This window comes from Neovison vison, chromosome 13, assembly GCF_020171115.1.
Source record: "Neovison vison isolate M4711 chromosome 13, ASM_NN_V1, whole genome shotgun sequence".
In the NCBI taxonomy this organism is placed as follows: Eukaryota; Metazoa; Chordata; class Mammalia; order Carnivora; family Mustelidae; genus Neogale; species Neogale vison.
The window spans coordinates 37,276,285-37,296,796 of NC_058103.1; the positions used below are offsets into that span (position 1 = coordinate 37,276,285).

The 20,512-nt window shown below is 40.6% G+C and overlaps 1 protein-coding gene across 4 annotated transcripts in view; it reads left to right on the forward strand.

Moving 5' to 3' along the window:
- Window positions 1–20,512, forward strand: part of PPP2R5E (protein phosphatase 2 regulatory subunit B'epsilon) — a 146,356-nt gene that overhangs the window by 116,569 nt on the left and 9,275 nt on the right. For 3 of the 4 annotated variants that reach the window (XM_044231274.1, XM_044231275.1, XM_044231276.1), the window contains exons 6-13: window positions 7,079–7,209; window positions 7,332–7,391; window positions 8,406–8,514; window positions 10,129–10,182; window positions 10,286–10,336; window positions 12,463–12,582; window positions 16,188–16,315; window positions 18,601–18,702. In XM_044231274.1, the coding sequence (XP_044087209.1) occupies window positions 7,079–7,209; window positions 7,332–7,391; window positions 8,406–8,514; window positions 10,129–10,182; window positions 10,286–10,336; window positions 12,463–12,582; window positions 16,188–16,315; window positions 18,601–18,702 (755 nt within the window). The remainder of the gene's footprint in view (window positions 1–7,078; window positions 7,210–7,331; window positions 7,392–8,405; window positions 8,515–10,128; window positions 10,183–10,285; window positions 10,337–12,462; window positions 12,583–16,187; window positions 16,316–18,600; window positions 18,703–20,512) is intronic. The other variant, XM_044231277.1, reaches the window with a different exon arrangement.

Below are 20,512 nucleotides of genomic sequence, written 5' to 3' on the forward strand. Positions count from 1 at the left end.
GGCTCCTCTTCACCTGGCCCCATCCAGTCCATCCTATAGTGTAGCTGAAGAAGGGCTTCAGCGTTTGTGGCTCCTGCATCCAGAGCCAGCTCTGCGGTGTGCAGCTTGGGCCGTGACTCGGGGCCCTATGCCGAGAGGGGCCCTGTTGTTGGTTTCATGCTTTGCTGTTGCTGTTTTGAACTCTCTGTGGTTTTTGCACAAGGAGCACTGCATTTTCATTTTGCATTGGGCCCCACAAATTATGTAGCTAGTCCCTGCCTGCATCCCACTAAGTGCATCATTATGTAGAATAACCACTCTTTCTTGAAATGCTGACCAAATTGATTGTCTTAAAATTTTAAATCGCCAGCTTTTGTTGAATCAATCTAAATGAAAGCTTGAGGGAGAAAAGAATGGACTTATCTAGTTTGTGGGAAGAATGCCTGAAATTAGGAAGAAAATAAAAGCATTGCAACTTGGCAGTCTTGTTCATGTTTAAAGGACTTACACCTTTGAAATTTTTATACTGAGTTCCCAGAGGAGTCTTGAAGTCAGAATTGCTAGAAGCTTGTAATGTGTAACTTTTAGATCTTTTGTCCATACTGTGTTTGTCAGTGGTGCCCGTAGATCAGCTCATTTGATGTGTTGGTCCTCCTGAGTTGTTTTCATTTGTTGGAGTCAGGCTGCTGTTGGCTCTTGCGGCTTGGTTCTGGACTGTTTTCTCATGAGCAAAGGTATTCAGAAGGTATTTTTCAGGTGGTAGAAGAGCTAAAGTTAAAAACAAAGCCAGAAATATGGAGACCTGATTTTAGTTTGGATGAAAACAGCATTTACATGAAAAACATGTAAAATAGATGTAGAATAGCAATTTCACTGATTGTTTACTTAAGCATTTCTGATGTTCTTTAAAATCTTTTTTACATGGAATGGGGCATGGTAGTTGCTTCTTTATCATAATAAAGGGCAGTTGGGCTTTTTGTTTCAAGCCTTTTGCTCTTAATTTTTAAAAAGAATTTTAATTGGGGCACCTGGGGTGGTGCAGTCGGTTAAGCATCCGACTCTTGGTTTCAGCTCAGGTCATGGTCTCAGGGTCGTAAGACTGAGCCTCACATTGGACTCTGCTCAGTGTGGACTCTGCTTAAGGTTCTCTTTCCCTCTCCCTTGGCCCCTCCTGCTCGTGCTCTCTCCTGTTCTCTCTCAAATAAATACATCTTTATTTTTTTTAAATTAGTAAGTAATGTCTGTTTAAAAAAATTCAAGTATATTTATATGGATTATAAAGACAAATAGCAGTCTGCTGCCTCAGTCCTTCCCCAGCTGAGTCTTACTCCCTAAAAGTAACCACATTGAAGTCTTGAGCTGTTTGCTTCTATGTATCCTCCTATCTCTAACAGGCATTCTTCTACTGCTGTTTCTTGATTTTGAACAACTTTTCCTACTATAAATTATATGTCTCCCTCTGTATCTCCCACGTCTACATCTTAATAATGTGGTTAGTTACGTCACAAAATCTAATGAAATGAAATTGTAGTGTTGCATTAGTAGGACTGTGTACATGTTCTCAGCCGAGACACATCTTAGACTATGACTGCATTTCTTATAGAGCTTTTTCGAAAACCTCTGGGATGAATAATGTGCCTTATTTTTCACATGCTTGCTTTCCTGTGTATGGGTTACTCGTTCACTGCTCAGTTCTTTTCTGAGAGCACCGTACAACTCTTCTTAGTCTGGCCCATGCATCAGCCAGCCTCTCAGTTCCATTGTTTACCTTGGAGGCCTCCTTCCTGAAGCTGGAGCCCCATCATCCTGCGCTAGTCAGCACTGGTGGCTTCCCCTTGGCTGTAGCCACAGTGGTCGTTCTGGGACTTCCCTTTGCCACTTTTCTGTACTGTGTTTTTCCTGGCTTATCTCCCTTTTTTCATTTTGGCAGGATACATCCTCTAGATGCTTCCTAAGAAAGTATGAATGGGATATAAATTTTTCAAGCCCTAGTTCTCTAAATATGTTTATTCTACCCACATACTTGATTGACATTTTGGCCAGATAGAGAGTTATGGGTTAGAACCCATATTTCCTCAAAAGTTTTAGGGAATTCTCGATTGTCTTCTATTTCTGGTGTTGGTATTGAGGAGGCCTGCACCGGCTGAACTCCTTATCCTTTACAGTGTCCCATTGTGTCCCTAAGCTTTTGAGATCTACTCTGTCCCCAGCGTCCAGATAATCAAAGTTATGTGCTTTGGTGCAGGTCTTTGTTTATTAATTGTACAGAGAACATAATGGCCCTTATATATATTGAAACTCATGTCCTTTTTTTTTTTTCCTTTTAATTGCATTGAATTCTTTGTCAGATAATTTCATTTTCTTTGCTTGGTGTCTCTGTACCTATTCTCTGTGCCTTTTTGGAACGTGTTGGACCTTCTGGATTGATCCTCTAGTTACCTTCTTCTTTAAAATGGTCTTCTTTTGGTTATACTTTCAGGATACAGTTGCTCATTCTAATGTTCCAGTTCTTCTGAACTTTTTATTTCTGTTATGTCCTGAATTTCCAAAAGTTCTTTTTTATTTTCTGAATATTCGTCTGTAACAGTTCTGGTTTTGTTTCAGGGATCCAGCACATTTGTTTATTTCTGAGGATAAGTTCTTTTCCGTGGTTTTTTTTGTTTGTTTGTTTTTTACTTGCATTGTGGCTATTTCCTCTGAGTTCTTCATGATTGTTTTGGTCTCCATCTTTTATGTCAGGATGTCTGATGATCCTTGGCTTCATAGTCACATGTTAGTCATCAAAGAGCTTCTTAGGGCCATCTAAGAACCTTGTTGGAATGTGTGTGTTTGTGCACGCATGCCTATGTGCATACACACAGATGGGAGACACTTAGAACACTGTGCAGAGACCTTGCTCTTTCATCAGGAAACTCTCAAATATCAATAGGTATCAATGGGTGCTTCCTCTTGAGGCTGTCAAGAGGCTGAGGCTGAGGTCCCTCAAAAGGGACCTTCATATCCCCTACTTTCATCTAGAATTTTGGGGGCTTAGTCTCATTCTAAGAGAATGAGAATGCAAATGTCTCATTCTTCAGCATGCAGAGTTTTATTTAATCCTTTTATTTTCAATGAATTTTTCATTTTACTGTGTATAGTGTCTTGAAGACTAGAGACTTGCATGTTTATGCTCTCCAGACTTCGATTGTAAATCTTCAGTCCACTGCTTGGGACATGGATCTGGGAGGTCTTGTTACTCTTTCAACAAACTTCAACCAGGCCTCTTTTTCGCTCCCCACACCCTTGCCATCAGATATATCTGGCGTCTTCAATTCTTAAGCCTTTTAAGGGTTCTCTGCTGTGAACTGGCTTGCTTCTTGTTTGGCTTCCATCCCTGCTGGCAGAATGGAAAAACACTTAGCAGAGTGGAGAAAGAGGAAACCCAAGATAGTTACCCCTTGCCATCCACTTTCCATCTTTGAAAAATTTGCAAATTTGTCTCATCTGCTCTCTACTCCTCTCTGCTCTGTGTGTTTCTTCCTTTTTTATTCCTTTATTCTCATCTCAGAGAGGGCTTGGGGGGAGAAAGTTTCTCTCCCCTGTCTGATTGGAAGACCCTAACTGCCTTTTTCATTTTGCCCTTCTCATTTTACTGTAGATTTTTTTAATGACGCTCAAAGGAGGGTTCTTTGGCTATATCACTGTACGGTTCATCCCTGTTTGTTAAGTTCAGGAAGGGTGGTTTTGTAAACTAGGAGTCAGCATGTTGGCAGGTCTGTCTTTGCTCTGTAATCACCTTGGAAACTCTCCAGCTTCTTTTCTCTGACAAGTTGTTGCTATATTGTAGGGAGTGCAGTCCGCTGGGCATTTATAGTTGCTGGATTGTATTTCCCATTGCTTTTTTTGAGGGGAGTGTATATATGACTAAGCACAGACATACTTTGTTTTGGAAATCAGAGCTCATCCTACTCCCCATTTTTGGGCCTGTGCATTATTATACTTTTTCTTTTGTCTTTTACACCATAAAATCATTAAAAATATGTTCTGTAGAGCAGCATAAAAGTAATTTATATACTGTAATTTTTCTTTCTCATAGAATATTATATATATGTATACACACGCATATTTAGTTATTTATTTGTGGCTTTGTAAATGACTTAAGTTAGATGCTTGGGTATGTATGTTTTTTGAGGGCTTAATGAAAACATTAGTTAAATAATTTTTGCTTACTTTATTTTCATTAAGCTCTTAGGATTAACAGTATATACACAAGTGTAGTTGATTCAGGTTTTGCTAACAGTACACTCCGTCAGAGTGTACTTTCTCTTATTTATGTTGGTTGCAGATTACTCATTACATCCTTTTACAAGGCCCAAAAATAGAAACCAGATTTAAAAAATAGAACTTAAAAGATGAATTATTTCCATCAACGAGGAATAAGATTAGGTTAGAGATCTTACATCATTTTGTGTGTGTTATAGATAAGAGATACTGAATCCATGGGACTTTTTTTTTTTTAACTTATAATTGTCACATACCTTTCGTTCTTAGACTCTTTCCTGTGGAAATCTATAGTTGACTTGCTCATTGCTTTCCCGATGGGCTCCAGGTTTATTCAGTGGTGTCTGTGCGCACAGGAACAAGGACAGTTCCTGGCATATGCAGAGATTGAATGATTGGCTGATTGAATGATTGTGTGGCTGAATGGGCAGAGAGATGGCAGGTATTTTAATAGGATCTTCTCTTCTGATAGGCTGCTGGTAAAGGTATGTGTTCTTGAACCAGCCATGAACACTCTCCTTCCACTTCAGCCTCCTAACTTCTTCATAGGTCGGCCTGGGTATAACTTCCTCCAGAAACCCTCGCTATCACTCTGATCCTCCCAGATACAGTAGATTTGTCTGCTGTGTATTTAGCATCCTAAACCACTTATGCTCTTTGTTTACTTATAGTCCTCATTTAGACTAGACTCTGTGAAAGCTGATTTTGTCTGTCTTGCTCATCATTATATCCCTGACACCTTGCCCATTGGCTGGCTCTTAATAGGCACACATATTTATCTGAGATAATTCATTTTTTGGATGGGGGGACGGATGGATGACATTGTGTAGCTAAAAATCGCACCTGTCTCACTGACCAATTTTAAAGATTCTCCCTCAGTTTGTACGTCCTGCCATTATCTGAAGGGCCATTCTTTGTCTATAATTTTGTCTTCTGCTCAAAGAAAAGCAGCAAGCAAAAGTAGATAATTTGATTACTGCCCGAGTTATTCTCCTACTCTCTTAATTACCTGATTCATGCTTATGGAGGTCTTGTTAGCTTCTTTGGTAATTAAGGTAGTCTGTGTTGCTTTGTAGACTGTCTATATGTTCTTGAAATATTTTACATTTACTATAGTAAATGCTTTTACTATAAAGTTAACTTAAGGATAAACAGTGAGTCTTGCTTTACTGTGATGATAATGAATATATGAGCAACACGGTAAAATTCAAACCAGTCTCCGGGTTTGTTCTTCAGCTAGAGAAGAAGCTGCCCAGAACCTGTCATAAAAAAAAAAAACCACAAAGCTTTATTGAGATATAATTCATATACCATAAAATTCACCCTTTTCAAGTTTATAATTCAGTGTTTTTAGTGTATTCACCAACTTTTACAACCATCAATACTGTAAATTACAGAACATTTTTTATCGGGCTTGAAAGAAACACCTTGGTCCTTAGCAGACATTCTTCCTTCTGCTGTCTGGATGGATTGGCCATAGTCCAGATATTTCACATAAATGGAATTCTACAATAATTTTTTGTGTCCGTCTTCTTTGACTTAGCATGATGTTTGAGAGGTCCATCCATGCAGTGGCGTAGATCAGTAGTCATTCCTTTTTATGGCTGAGTAATAGTCCACTGGAGCACATTTTACTCATCCATGCATGAGTTGGTGGACGTTAGGGTTGTTTCCGATGGGGCTGTTATGAATCATGCTGCTCTGATCACTCATGTACGAGTGTTTTTGTTGTCAGGTTGATATCATCATTCAGTTTTGAACTTTAGCTTAAAATGAGTAGAAACCTTGGGTGCCTGGGTGGCTCCGTGGGTTAAGCCGCTGCCTTCAGCTCAGGTCATGATCTCAGGCTCCTGGGATCGAGCCCCGCATCAGGCTCTCTGCTCAGAGGGAGCCTGCTTCCTCCTCTCTCTCATTGCCTGCCTCTCTGCCTACTTGTGATCTCTTGTCTGTCAAATAAGTAAATAAATTTAAAAAAATGAATAGAAACTTAACAAATGTTATTCATATATAGCATACATACAGAAATGCTAAATGTTCATCTCAGGATTTACAAAGTTAGCATACTTGTGTAACAAGAACCAAGCTCTATAAAGAGAACATTTTCGGTACTTTTGGGGACTTTTGGATGTTGGCTTTGGGTTAAGTTGTTTCATTTACCTGTATGCTCGAGTAGAGCTGACGGCTTCCTCTTGACTGTGTATTTGAAACATAAGGTCAGTGGGTAGTTTATTTTACAACAGGGCAGCAGCTGAAATGACAGACTGTAGGGCCTTGATTGCTTGGGTTCGAACCCCAACTCTGCCATACATTAGTGAGACCATGGGCAGATTGTCTAACATTTCTGCGCTCCAATTTCCTCATCTGTAAAATGGGGATAAAACTACCTCATGGAGGGGAGCACCTGGGACTCTCAGGCAGTTCATTTCCCTCTTGATTTCAGCTCAGGTCTTGGTCTTGGGGTCGTGAGTTCAAGCCCCACATTGGAGTGAAGCCTGCTTAAACAAACAGACCAAAAACTACCTTATGGGGAGGGTTACTACAAGTGGGTAGCTTAGAAAATTGCATGATGATCATTCTAAAAGCTGTATTTGTGTTCTCTTATTATTGTTGTTAGGATTATTGTTATTGTGTCTGTCTCTTCATTAGAATGTAAGCCTCTTACCTGACTTATGAATCAGTTTTCCAAAGACTGGCTACTGGTGCCTGGCACTTAATAGATACTCAATAAATTTTTTTAAGAAGTAAAGGAGGGAGGGGTTTTAAATGATGAGTGGCAGAATTCCTAAATCGTTTCCTGAACCCACTTTTGACAGCTACACTGTCTTTTCTTTTACAACAGCTTTTGGAGCTGTTTGACAGCGAAGACCCTCGGGAACGGGACTACTTAAAAACAGTCTTACACAGAATTTATGGCAAATTTCTTGGTCTTAGAGCATTTATCCGAAAACAGATTAACAATATTTTTCTAAGGTAAGTGGAGGGTGGGGGGAGAAGGAGAAGCAAAATTGGTGGTTTTATAGAAGTGTTAAATGAGCTTCAAATATTTGAACATCGTGTACTGACTTGATTCTTTCTTTTCTTGTTTAAAAAAGGTTTGTTTATGAAACAGAACACTTCAATGGTGTAGCTGAACTGCTGGAAATATTAGGAAGGTAAGCACATTTTTAGCTAATGGCTAATCTCAGGTGAATAGCGTTTTGAGAATGAGATTCAAGTGGCACAGGGAAATGCTGACCTACATCTCTTGCTGTAGGTACATGGGGCACTCTTAATTTGTGCTTTCCCATGTTTCCCAACTGACTCTACAAGACGTGATTTCTTGTTCCGCCTTGTCCCACAATTATGCATTGCTGATTCTACTGGAATGACTGAAAGAGCTAACAGTTCGTTTATTGCTACAGAGAAAATACATCTAATTGCCCCCAAACCTGTTACTCCACAACATCTTATTCTTGTTAGTTTCTAGGCCTCCACAACATCTTATTCTTGTTAGTTTCTAGGCTACCTGTCCTTTGCCATATCTTTTGAAAGCAAGTTAAAATAAATTGGAAAGATTGCCATTTTCGTTGGAACCATGAACCCAGGAGTAGTTCTTGAACAGCTGCTGCTGGGAGAAGTAGAATGAATTGGAAAGAGACAGCTGCTGTGTAGGTTTTTATACACAAGGGAGGTTAATGTGACTGGACAATGTGATTACTTAGTTTCTTCTCCTAATGTGAGGAGAAAAAGAAGGTGGAGTCACATGGTTTTTTCTGTGACTTCCCCAGGTGGGGTTGCTGTGTCTGTGGTATTCTTAGTTGGAGAAGAAACTTCAGGAATGATGTCTGCACCTGGAAAGGTCATAAGTGAGGAGGGCAATGATTTTTGAGGAGAAGGAAAAATAAAGAGTTACTGATTACAAAAGCTTTTGGGCATCATCCAACTAGATGTTAAGAGCATAAGAGCCTGTGCTAGATTATCATAAGCAAATTTTCTTAAATTTCCTTCCTACTTAAATGTATTCTTTGAAGTAACTCAGAAATCCTGAATGTCGCCAGGTGGGGTTTGGGTTGTTTTGGACCAAACCAAATTGATTCATATTTAACTTGGTCTTCCAGGAGCTGGTTGTCTCAGTTTAGTTGGTTGTGATCATGCTGCTAATTCATGTTTCTTTTTCTTTTTCCTAGTATTATCAATGGCTTTGCTTTACCTCTTAAGGCAGAACACAAACAGTTTCTGGTGAAAGTGTTGATCCCTTTACACACTGTCAGGAGCTTATCACTCTTCCATGCCCAGGTAGAATTTTATGCAACTACTTTTGGAAGCAATATTAGAAGTTTACAAACTCAGTGTTTCGTTGATATTGATATTTCCTTAGTTTAAAAAAACTCATATAAAATGCCTCCCAAGGAAAATTAAAATGTGTGCTCTGTTTTTCTGTGCATAGTAGATTCATGGGAATATTTTTTTTCTTTCTTTTTTTTTTTTTAAAGATTTTATTTATTTATTTGACACACAGAGATCACAAGTAGACAGTGAGGCAGGCAGAGAGAGAGGGAGGAGGAAGCAGGCTCCCTGCTGAGCAGAGAGCCTGATGCGGGGCTCGATCCCAGGACCCTGAGATCATGACCTGAGCCGAAGGCAGCGGCTTAACCCACTGAGCCACCCAAGCACCCCATGGGAATATTTTTCAAGTGGGAGGAGCATTTGTTCAGTCTTTTTACCTGAGAACTTTGAGGACCTGCCTAATTCACAAAATTATATGTTGAACATGTTACATACAATCAAATATATGGGTTTTTCAGATTTAAAACTTTGCACATGTGTCATCATTTTAGAATATTCTGGAATTTTTTATCTCCCCGTTTGCATTAGTCTATCAGTTGCTCTTTGCCCCCTAGTTAATTCACTATTTCCTTCTCACTTTATACACATAAATAAACATCCTCACAAGTCAACAAATCAGTATTTTCACATCTTCTTATTTTTAGCCTCCATTACTTTAAAAAGCCTACTCTGTCTTGCCCCAAGTCTGTTTTCCGTGCTGACACTGCCTTGTGTGGTGAGCATGTCACTAGGGGACAGATAAATGATGTGGTGGCATTTTTAGTTTTCCAAACCAATGGGAATGTTTTGAGTTTGCATAAAAATGTCACACATTTTTCTGAGCAATGTTCCTCTTTAAATGTGAAATTCTGTGTTTCGAGGAAAAATTAGTCCATATGTTTCCAATTTAGAACACCATCAAAATGTTGTTTCGCAAGGGTGGATTTCTTGTCCAAAAATCTTTACGAGCCCTTTTACAAATCTTGCTTCTAGTATTTGAAATAGGCTATCACATTTCATGAGCGTGTAGAAGAATTCTTAACCTAGATGAGCCAGCATCATATGTAAAACTCTTCCCTACTCCAGCTGTGGCCAGGTACAACCTTTTGTCTCTTCATGAAATTGCTTCAGTTCTCACGGGCCACTTTAGGCAGTCAGCAGGGTGTTTTAGTAAGTGCTGCTACGTTTTTTTTTGTCTAGGACTCTTCTAGAAACACAGTAAAACCCAGTACTGTCGAGGTTGGCAAAAAGAGAAGGGAAGCCCATGAGATGTAGCTTAGACCATATGTAGATGAGATACTTTCAGAATATACTGACTGTGATATTTCTGCTTTTCATTAGCTGGATACTTCATGTCTCAGTATTCTTTTAAAAAAAAAATTCCCCTGGGGTGTTATTAGTGTCACTCTTTGGCTTGAAAAAGTAGCTTTTTTTTTCATTTTATATTTTATTTTTAAAATGAATTGAACATGAAGTTACTAAAACCAGAGTCTAGAAACTTTTTAGGAAGTTTTAATATGTCTTTTGAGTCCTTTTGAGTATATAGCATTTCCAATTTTGTCTTTCATTTTTCTGTTTCTCCAGCTGGCGTATTGCATAGTACAGTTTCTGGAGAAAGATCCTTCACTCACAGAACCAGTAAGTATTTTTATCTATAATTTCAAAAAACTTCAAAAAGACTACCTTTCATGAAGTATATATGGGAAATTAATTGCCATTGTTTTTCTCCTTTTCATTTTAGGTAATTAGGGGGTTAATGAAATTTTGGCCTAAAACATGTAGTCAAAAAGAGGTAAGTGCTTAATGTTGGGGTGTTAAGAACTTACTAGAGTGTCAGCCTCTGAGCCAATGTGTAAAAATACATTATTTCATCCAATCTTCATTTTTTAAAAAAGATTTTACTTATTTACTTGAGAGAGAGAGAAAGAGAGAAAGAGCATAAGCAGAGGGAGAGGCAGGCTCCCTGCAGAGCAAGGAGCCTGATGTGGGACTCGATCCCAGGGCTCTGGGACCATGACCCAACTGAAGGCAGACGCTTAACCAACTGAGCCACCTAGGCGTCCCATCCAATCTTCATTTTCTCTCTCTAAAGCAGGACTGTAAATATTCACACTTTACTAGTTTTCAAATTGAAGCATAGAGAGCTTAAGTAGCCTGCCGGGTATGCTAAGTGTTAAGTGATTAGGAATCTGCCACCGTGATTCCTGAACCCTGAACTTCCATCATGCTCTGCTCAGTCCCAGGGAAACCCTAGTCAGGCTGTGGTCCTGTGTCTCGCTGTCTAGCTTTATCAAAGTCACCTTTCTAGTGACCACTCCTAGGGTGGAGGCTTTGGTGTTGCTGCCTGCCCAACCTGCCCAAATACCCAATGTTAAAATATAATAGAGATGTACAATTTTAAGATATATTACAGACATTTAGTTTCAGGTGTTCACAGAACTGGAAATTTCTGACCTACGATTATTTATATTTTTGCCAAAACCTAACCAGTACGTGCCATGTGCTGGGAGTAAGTCTTAGCTTAGAAGTGAGGCTCGCCGGATGCCATGTCTGTACTCACTCTTCTATAGAGGCCACGTGGAAAATGGCCCAGCAAGAAAGGTCATCTGTCAGTTTGACATTTGGGAGAGAATTTTGGGAGAACTTCTCTATGTATGTTGACAAATGGCAAGGGTCTGCTGCCTACTTACTGTATATTACTTTTAACAGAAATATGCTCCTTCTCAATCAGTTTCAATTCTTCAGAACCCTAATTTACACAATTTCAGAAAGTCATCTAATTTTTTAATACCTGTGTGACAAAATTAAGCTATATATTGCTATCCAGATGCACCTCAGGATAGGAAAACATGGTCATTTTTCGTATTTTAATTGCCTAGTTTTTTCCTAAGGTAATTACTATTTTTTTTTTTAATGCCTAAATAGGTAACTGATTCTTATTTCTCTGTCAGTTTTCCATTATATTGAAAACAGTTGACTGTGCTATTGGCTTGGCTCCATTTTGTGACCTAAAAGCTCTGTTTCAGGGCGCCTACGTGGCTCAGTCAACCGTCCAACTCTTGAGTTTTGGTTCAGGTCATGTTCTCAGGGGCCTGGGATCAGCTGTGTCAGGCTCCCGGCAGAGAAGTCTTCTTGCTTCCCTTTCCCTCTGTGTCCCTCCCCCTGCCCTACGAGCTCACACTTGCTCTCCTTCTCTCTAAAATAAATAGGTAAATCTTGGGGGAAACAAAAAAATTAGGGCTCTGTTTCTTGAGACCCATGGTGCTGAGGCTGGGATTCATTGTGCTTTATGGTGAGCAGTTGTGCACACGTTGGTCCGTGTGCAGATTGGGTCAGTGTGTGCTCATGGGTTTCAAGTGGTACCTGTGTATGGGTGAACCTGCTCATTTGTGTCTCTCCGGCTATCTGTGTTCTGTTCACTAATGTATCCTAGAAGAGCTCCTAGCACACAGCAGGGGCTGAAAACATTTCGCAGATAGCTGCATGTGCCACCGTGAACTTCTGTCCATCCATGCAGGAGGCTGCTCTCCCACTGTTTGAAAAATAAGAGTAGGGGGGCAAATGGCCAGGTTGATAGCAATAGAGAGGAGCGCCCCACGGAGACATGGCTGTTGTTCCCCGGGGGCCCAACTGCAATGTGTCAGTGCCCCTTGTTCTGGGTTATAGATGTAGCATGTAGAGGATTTTTTTTTTCAAAGTAAATAGAATCATACTTTCAAAACTATAGAGAATTCGCTCTTAACAGGTGCCCTCTGCTGAACTCTTTGTGACATGAACATCTAACATAAGACAACCGTCCTGTTCCTGTTCTGTTTTAGGTGTAAATTTTTCTTAAAACATTACAAACTCTAATCCTCATCGTTCATTTTGATTTTTACAGGAAGTATCTGACATTTTGTGTTTTGTATGTACTTACAGGTCATGTTCCTTGGGGAGCTGGAAGAAATATTGGATGTGATTGAACCCTCACAATTTGTTAAAATTCAAGAACCTTTGTTTAAACAAATTGCCAAGTGTGTATCTAGCCCCCATTTTCAGGTTAGTAGTAAAGAGAGGATGAACGAACCGCAGTGGCCTGAGCAACAGATGTTATTTGGTTAAGTTTTATTTGTATTGAAAGACATGCCATAGGCACTAGCTGCTTGTTTTTTATTTGCTATTTTCTGATACAATAATAATTTTCATCGTAACCACCTTTGTCTTCAACACGTGCAGTATGACAGCTCCTTTGATGGTGCTTTCTGCCTAGTAACTTTAATTCTCATGATCACTCTACAAGGAGAGTGTTATGATTTGAACACCGAAGGTCTAAGTGGTAAAATAACTTGTCTCCAATAAAATGGCTGAGTAAGAGGTGGACTGGTAGGATTTATAGAATATAAGAGAGAATGCAAAATAAAGCTCCAGAGGCAAGGAGAACACGCGTATATACTGTGCTAGATGCTTTTCATACCTTATTTATAAATTTCACATTATCCTACGAGGCTCTGCCCTCCCTGCTCACCCCCAACCCTGCTGTTTTCGAGACTCAGAATGATTTCCTTAAGGGCTGCAAGTTTCCTAGGGAGTGAAGTCAGTTAGGTGTATCTTCTTGTGAAAGCTGGTCACCTTCCCATGGCACCACTCTGCCTCCCTGTGGCCACTGAGGGGATCACAGGGAAGTGAACCTGACAACCTTTTTCTCAATTGGGGCTGTTGCAGAACGCACGCAGGAGGGAAGGGGGTGATCTGGAGCGAAAGAAAACGTGTCAAGTTTTCTGTCCTTTCGCTGTCTAACTGAAGGTCCGAATCACAGACTTTGAAAAATAACTCTCCATATACTGCCTGCTGATTCGAAGGATGGTTCATATTGTCGTTGGTAGCAAAGAATCCCACAGCTAACGAGATAGACTCAGCAGTGGGCTTTTCCCCCAAGCTCTGTATTGTCTGCCTCACTTTTCAGTTTTCATCAGGAGGTTTGACATTGTGGAAAGCAAAGAGCAGAAGCCCCCCCAACCCTTTCTTTCAGAAATCTCTTTTAAGATCACCAGGGAGGCTTAAATGATGCACAGAGGCTTAGAAAGGAGACAAAGTGTCTAATAAGCACGGCTGTGTCCACTCAGGCTGCTGTAACAAAATACTGCTGACTGGGTGGGTTATTAACAGCAGAAATTTATTTTTCTTGTTTCTGGAGGCTGGAAGTTTGAGATCAGGGTGCCATAGCACAGTTGAATGAGGCCTCTCCTTTGAGTTGTGGTTTTCTTGTATCCTCACTTGGCAGAAGGGCTAATGGTCTCCCTGGAGTCTGTTTTATAAGCACTAATCCCATTCATAAGGGCTCCAGGCTTGTGACTTCAGTACCTTCCAAAGCCCCCGCCCACCAATACCATCATCTTGGGAGATTAGGATCTCAACATATGAATTTTCTGGGGACAGAAGCTTTCAGATCATAGGAGGCTTCTATAACAAAACACCACAGACCATGTGGCTTAAACCACAGAAACTTATTTCTCACAATGCTGGAGGCTGTAAGTCTGAGATCATAGTGCCAGCCTGGTCTGCTTCTGGTGAGGGCTCCCTCTCTGGCTTGCAGATGGCTGGCTGCCTTCTCACCGTGTCCTCACATGGCCTTCCTTGGTGTGTGTGTGAGGAAAGAGAAGATCTCCCTCTCCCTCCTCTTGAGACCACCCGGCCTGTTGGATTAGGACCCTGCCCTTATGACTTCATTTAACCTTAATTACCTCCAGAAAGTCCTGTCTCCAGATACACTCATACTGGGGATTAGGGCTTCAATGATGAATTTGAGGGGACAGTTTTATCCATAGCAGAAAGAAAAGAGAATTTAAAATTATTTGGCCAAAGTAAAATTTAGAACAAAAGAAAAGACAGTAAAGAGGTTCTTTCCTTGCCCCCTGGTGTGGCATCAGGGTCAGAGGTCTCCAGTCAGAGACTACACCGATGTGCAAGGACGACAGTGGTCCCAGGAAAGTAATGATTCTGTCCAGATTCTGTTAATTTCTGCTTTGCAAATAAGCAGTGCCTTTCCTCTTTAAGGGGCTTTACTGGATACTGATTTACTCTCTGTAAGTGATTTTGTATGGCAACAAACAGATACACATGGCCTCGAGGCAGGGGCTTACCTACTCTGGGCTCATTTTCCTCATTTGCCAAATGGAAATAATGGTCCTTATGCTATGTGCTGGTTGTGAGGATTAAATGAGATAATATGTATGTGAAACACTTAGCGCAGTGCCTGGCATAGGGTAAACATTCAGTAATGATTATTTTCTTTGTACTCTCAGGCTCTAGTGCCTCATGGTCCCAGGATTTTTTTTTTTTTTTTTTTTTTTTTGAAACAAGTTTAATAATGTAAGTGAAAGGCTTAATTTCTCAGAGTCTCCTGGTGGGTACATCTTGTACCATGTCATTAAATTAAATTATTAAATTTAAATTTAATTTAAATTTATTAAATTAGAACGTAATTTCTTAATCTGGATGGATGAACAAAGCCACTCTTTTTTTCTTTTTCCCTTTTAAAAACTATCTCTAAAAGGAGATCTTAACTTTTTTGAGATTTTTGATTTGACTGCTTTTTAAATTTTTTTTTTTTTTAAGATTTTATTCATTTACTTAACAGAGATCGCAAGTAGGCAGAGAGGCAGGCAGAGAGAGAGGAAGGGAAGCAGGCTCCCCATTGAGCAGAGAACCCGATGTGGGGCTCGATCCCAGGACCCTGGGATCATGAACCAAGCCGAAGGCAGTGGCTTAACCCACTGAGCCACCCATGCGCCCTGATTTGACTGCTTTTTAGATTGTTTAGGTTATTCTTTTTGAGGTCTTCCTTTGAAATCACAGAGTCCGTTGGATAGCATGGTGGTCAAAGAAAAACGGATTGGAGATGGCAAGCAATTGTGTGTAATGTCAGTGTCTCTGAGTCCAAAAACTGAGTGACTCCCATCTGGCTTACCCAGTTCAAAGGAAGGGACCGGAAATAAATTTTGGAAAGAGTCTGGTCACTCATCTTTGAGTCCCAGTTTTCACCTTTCTAACAGGGTGACCTTGTGAGGGTATTAGTCTCTCTGAGCCTCAGCCTCTTGGTCTGTACAGTGAACCCAAGGGCACCTAGTCCTGGATGGCGGTAAGGACGGCACATTCTGCCTACGGTAGGCCCCATGGCTGGCCAGAGAAGAAAGGTGCTTAGTGAATAAGAATGTTCTCCAGAGATGGGCAGCTGGATTTTCCCAAATATCAGCTTTGTGCTGGCCCCTCAGGGTGATGGGAAGTATGTGGGATGAAAGAAATGAGCCAGAAGAGGGTTAAAGACACACGGACAGCAGTGTGCATCTAGAAGTAGAGAAGAGGTGTTTGGAGTTCGGGGGCTGGGTGGGGAAAATGTGGAATCAGATGAAATGGGCGCTATAAAAAGGATGACATAAAGAAATAGGCAGGAAAACTTTTTTCCTTCCCCAAATTGATGAACCACTTTAGAACTTTCTGAAATTAAAATCCACAAAAATGTAAAGTGTGATAAATATTTAACTTCACATTTGATTGAATGATATAAAAAAAAGTCTTAAAATTATTTTTGTTTGGAGAGATTTTTAATTTTGCTTTATCAGTTTTTTTCTCTCTCTTAATATTATTTTTCTTTTTTTTTTTCAAAGGTGGCAGAAAGGGCCCTGTATTATTGGAATAATGAATACATCATGAGTTTGATAGAAGAAAACTCCAATGTCATCCTTCCCATCATGTTTTCCAGTCTTTATAGGATTTCAAAAGAACATTGGAATCCGTAGGTTTTCAGTTTCTCCCTTCTTCTCTCCCTCCCTTCCCATTCTTCCTCCCTCCCCTTTCCTTCTCTCTTTCCCTGCTCCTCTTTTGCTTAATAAAATGTCTTCAGTGCTTGCTACGTGCCAGATGCCGTGCATGTTGGTAAAGACTGGTAAAGACAGGTACATGAAAATGCCCATCTGTTAGAAATTCACTGACCAGTGTTAGGGAGACTCACAAGCAGATAGTTTAACATAACAGCATTTAAAAAACACTGTTTTGTAAAGTATCTGTTTACTCGAGGGGTTCCTGATTTGCTTGTGAATGTAGCAGAACTATTTTGGGGATACTCTGGAGTGAGAGGAGGGGTTTGTGGATATTGATGGGGCAGTGATGCTCAAACCGAGTCTTTTTTTTTTTTTTAATATTTTATTTATATGACAGAGAGAGATCACAAGTAGGCAGAGAGGCAGGCAGAGAGAGAGAGAAGGAAGCAGGCTCTCTGCTCAGCAGGGAGCAGAGAGCCCAATGCGGGGCTCGATTCCAGGACCCTGAGATCATGACCTGAGGCGAAGGCAGAGGCTTAACCCACTGAGCCACCCAGGTGCCCCTCAAACCGAGTCTTACAGGAATGCAGCAGGTGGATGGGATGGGGGGGCCCTTCGGAGTGTGGGTCTCTTCTTCACATTAGAAGGCCCCAAAATGTAACAGTCACCTGTCAGGTTCTGAAACGTGTGAATCTGAGAGGGCTAAAGTACCTGATCTTTTGGGGAGGATGCTGGAAGATGGGGTTAAAAAGGGGAGTGCAGCCCACGTGCACCTTCACCAGTGGAAGATAAGGAAACACTTAGGAGTCGTAAAGAGGACCATGCTTGAATTGATTTGCATTTTAGCATGATGCATTTTTTAAAAGCCAACTGTCATTGTTCATGTTGTCTCCAAATTTGCCAAAGTTTGTTACTAGAACTTGTAAACAGTGAAGACTCATCATCTAGGTCACCCACTCCTCTAGGTCTTGAGGACCTAGAGAGTAGTTCTGGCGAGGGTCTGTCACTGCCCAGTGTGCTGTATTGGCCCTTCTCCACCTGTGCCCATTGTCCGTGAGAAGGTCATTCACCCCAGCAGAAGGGAGCTGAAGTTTTCCTTTTAATGGGCATAGGGCAGAAGAAACACAGCAAATACACTTGCGTTTTGGAAGCATCAAACCCACGGTTTATTTCACCTATGACCTAACTTACCAGTGCTTTCTTCAGCAGCATTGGTTGCAAGTTTGTAGCGAAACAGTAGTAAGGCACATTTTTGCGAAGGGCAATATTTAGAGTCTAGTCGGAAGATACCAAGCCTGTCATGGTCACAGTCCTCATGTTGTCAAGAGCTTATTCTTCCTCTTGATAAAGATGTGCTGCCATTTTGGCCATTTAGCTGTTCCACAGCTAATGGGAGCCATCACCAGCTTGCCAGTCACCTTACCAGAGTATGTGTTGGGTCCACAAGGAGACTTAGCAGGCGTGAATGGACTGAAACAAATCACAACTAGAAACTTAATGTGCAGTAAACTACCCAGCTTACAGAGGTTACAGAGATTATAAGAATAACATATATCTTATTTGTTACCATGAGAACAGGTTTTGATTTTGATGAATTATGTGTATTATCACTTTCAAAATAAAATTCTAGGGGTGCCTGGGTGGTTCAGTCAGTTAAGCATCCAACTCTTGACTTTGGCTCAGGTCATGATCTCAGCGCTGTGAGGTCAAGCCCTGCTTCGGTCTCTGCAATGGGTGTAGAGCCTGCTTTACATTCTCTCCCTTTGCCCTCCCCACCCCCAACCTTTCTCTCACTGCCCCCCCCCCACGCCTCTCTCCCCATCTCCCTCTCTAAATAAATAAATAAGTATAATAAAGCATTCTGTGCAAATTTAAGTCTCTAAGGTTAGTCCTAGCACAGGTGCTCCTTTTTAGGGTGAAGTGGCTTTATTTTTATACTTGTCTTCCTACTAAATGAAGTTAACAAGTGCCCACAGGCAAGTCTATTCTGGGTACCAATAATTAGAAGGGCAAAATTAGATTTTTCTTTTTCTGATCCTGTCAACCCCTCAGAAAGATATCTTGCCTAGAATAGTAAAGAATAGAACTCTCTTGATGTGGAAATGAACCGTAGGTCCTTTCTAGTTGTTCCAACGGAGAAGGGATGGAGATTCTGCAATACAAGGAATTCATTCAGACGCAGGTGGTGCTCTGGCTTTCTCAGTGCACCTCCCGTTATATAAGACTAACCAACACGTTCTCTTTTCTCTGTGCTTCCCAGGGCTATCGTGGCGCTAGTGTACAATGTGTTGAAGGCATTTATGGAAATGAACAGCACCATGTTTGATGAGCTGACAGCCACATACAAGTCAGATCGTCAGCGGTAACTTTTTAAAGCTTTTTTGTCAGCTGTGCTTAAAACTGTTGAGTTCTTTCCTTGCTCTTTGCTGCAGTTGCCTAATTGCACCCGAAATCCTAAGCAGCACAGTTTAATTTATTTATATGTTCATTTTTGCATGCTCAGTAGCTGTGTCTTCATTAGCATGCCAGGAGGTAACAAAGTATCATTTTAAGAAAGACTACTTTCCTCCTTCCTTTCCATAATGTTTCTCTTCTGCCTCAGGGTTAAGGGCCTGCCATGTCATGCATATTTCCCGGATGTTTCCTGCCCCTGGGGGTGGTTTGCCATTGGGGTTCACTCCCATTCTGAACTTATTTGAACTGGAGTTGGGGGCAGATCTTGTATAATTTACCCAGCAGCAGGAGGGGTGAGGCACCATTTTTGTTTAGTTCTTTGGCCCAGAACTAACTTACTGCTCCAGAACACAAGTTCATTAGGATTTAAAGGACAATGAAAAGAATATGGAAGTAAAGAGTCTGGTATTCTAGCAATCTTGAAATGTTTGAGACCAAAAAGAAGGAAAAACCAGTTGAACTCTTTACATAAACACTTATGGCTTAGTGAGGCCTTTCTTGATTTCATTTACATGATTTTTCAACTTTGTTATTTCTTGTTCAACATGTCCAGCTTCCCAAAAGATGTTGTCTTGGTTCGTTTGGTCTGCTGATGATAAAATATCACCAAGTTATGGGTAGCTTTTAAACAACAGAAATTTTTTATCTCTGAGTTCTGGAGGCAGGAAGCCAAGGTCGTGGTGCTAGCCTGGTTGGATAAGGGCTTTCTTTCTGATTCTCAGCCAGCCCCTTCTCACCCTGTCTCATGTGATAGAAGAGGACAGTGAATCTCTGTGGGATCTCTTTTTTAAGGTCACTAATGCCAATCAAGAGGGCCCCAACCTTATGACCTAATCATCTTCCAAAAGTGCAGCTGCTGAGCCCATCACCCAGAGGGTGAGGATCTCAACCTAGGAATTTGGGGTGGGACAGGACACAAATATTCAGACCATGGGATTGATACACTTGGCGACCTTGAGGAAAGTCTAGAGAGCTTGTTAATAGTTGGGCTTCTGGTTTGGCTTGGATCCAGAAGCAAATGTCAGCTTTATGTATTACAAAACCATGGACTTAGAAGATCCCAGGGATGTGTACGAGTGTTCATACCCAAGGCCTTGCTGAACCTCCTGATCAAAGCTATCTGTGGTCGCCTTGCTTCTTTGCCTTGCCTGATTTTGCATGTGCTACTTGCATTTTACTGATAAAAAGAGCAATGAGGGAAAAGATTTGGTGGCGGGGTAAAGGACTATCACAGTGATTTTTTTTTTTTTAACAAAAATTACCAGGATCTGGTTATATTGAAGAGCAATTTAATTATGGAATTTGGCAAATGTTCAGCTATAGACAGAAGAAGCTGGGATATTTTATACACTATTGGAATAAGTATCAGTTATGGGATATGTTGTACCATACTTGTAATTGAAAGAACTTTTAAATATTTATAGGTGTTGTTAATCATTACATTTGTAACCCTCCTCGTGTCAAACTTCAAGTCTTTAAAAATGTTATCAAAGTAGAGGAAATAAAGAACACATTCTCATACTGTGGCATACCATTAAAAAAGTGTGTTGTACATAATGTCCTTTTTCTTTATAGCAACCAAAAACCCATAATGATTATCCTAGTCAAAAAGGATTAAATAAAAATCTGTAGAGTCCAATTAAGACAAATGAAGACCTTATTTCTAAAATATTCAAATGAAATTAAATTAATATTTATTGAGTTTCAGTGGTAAAACT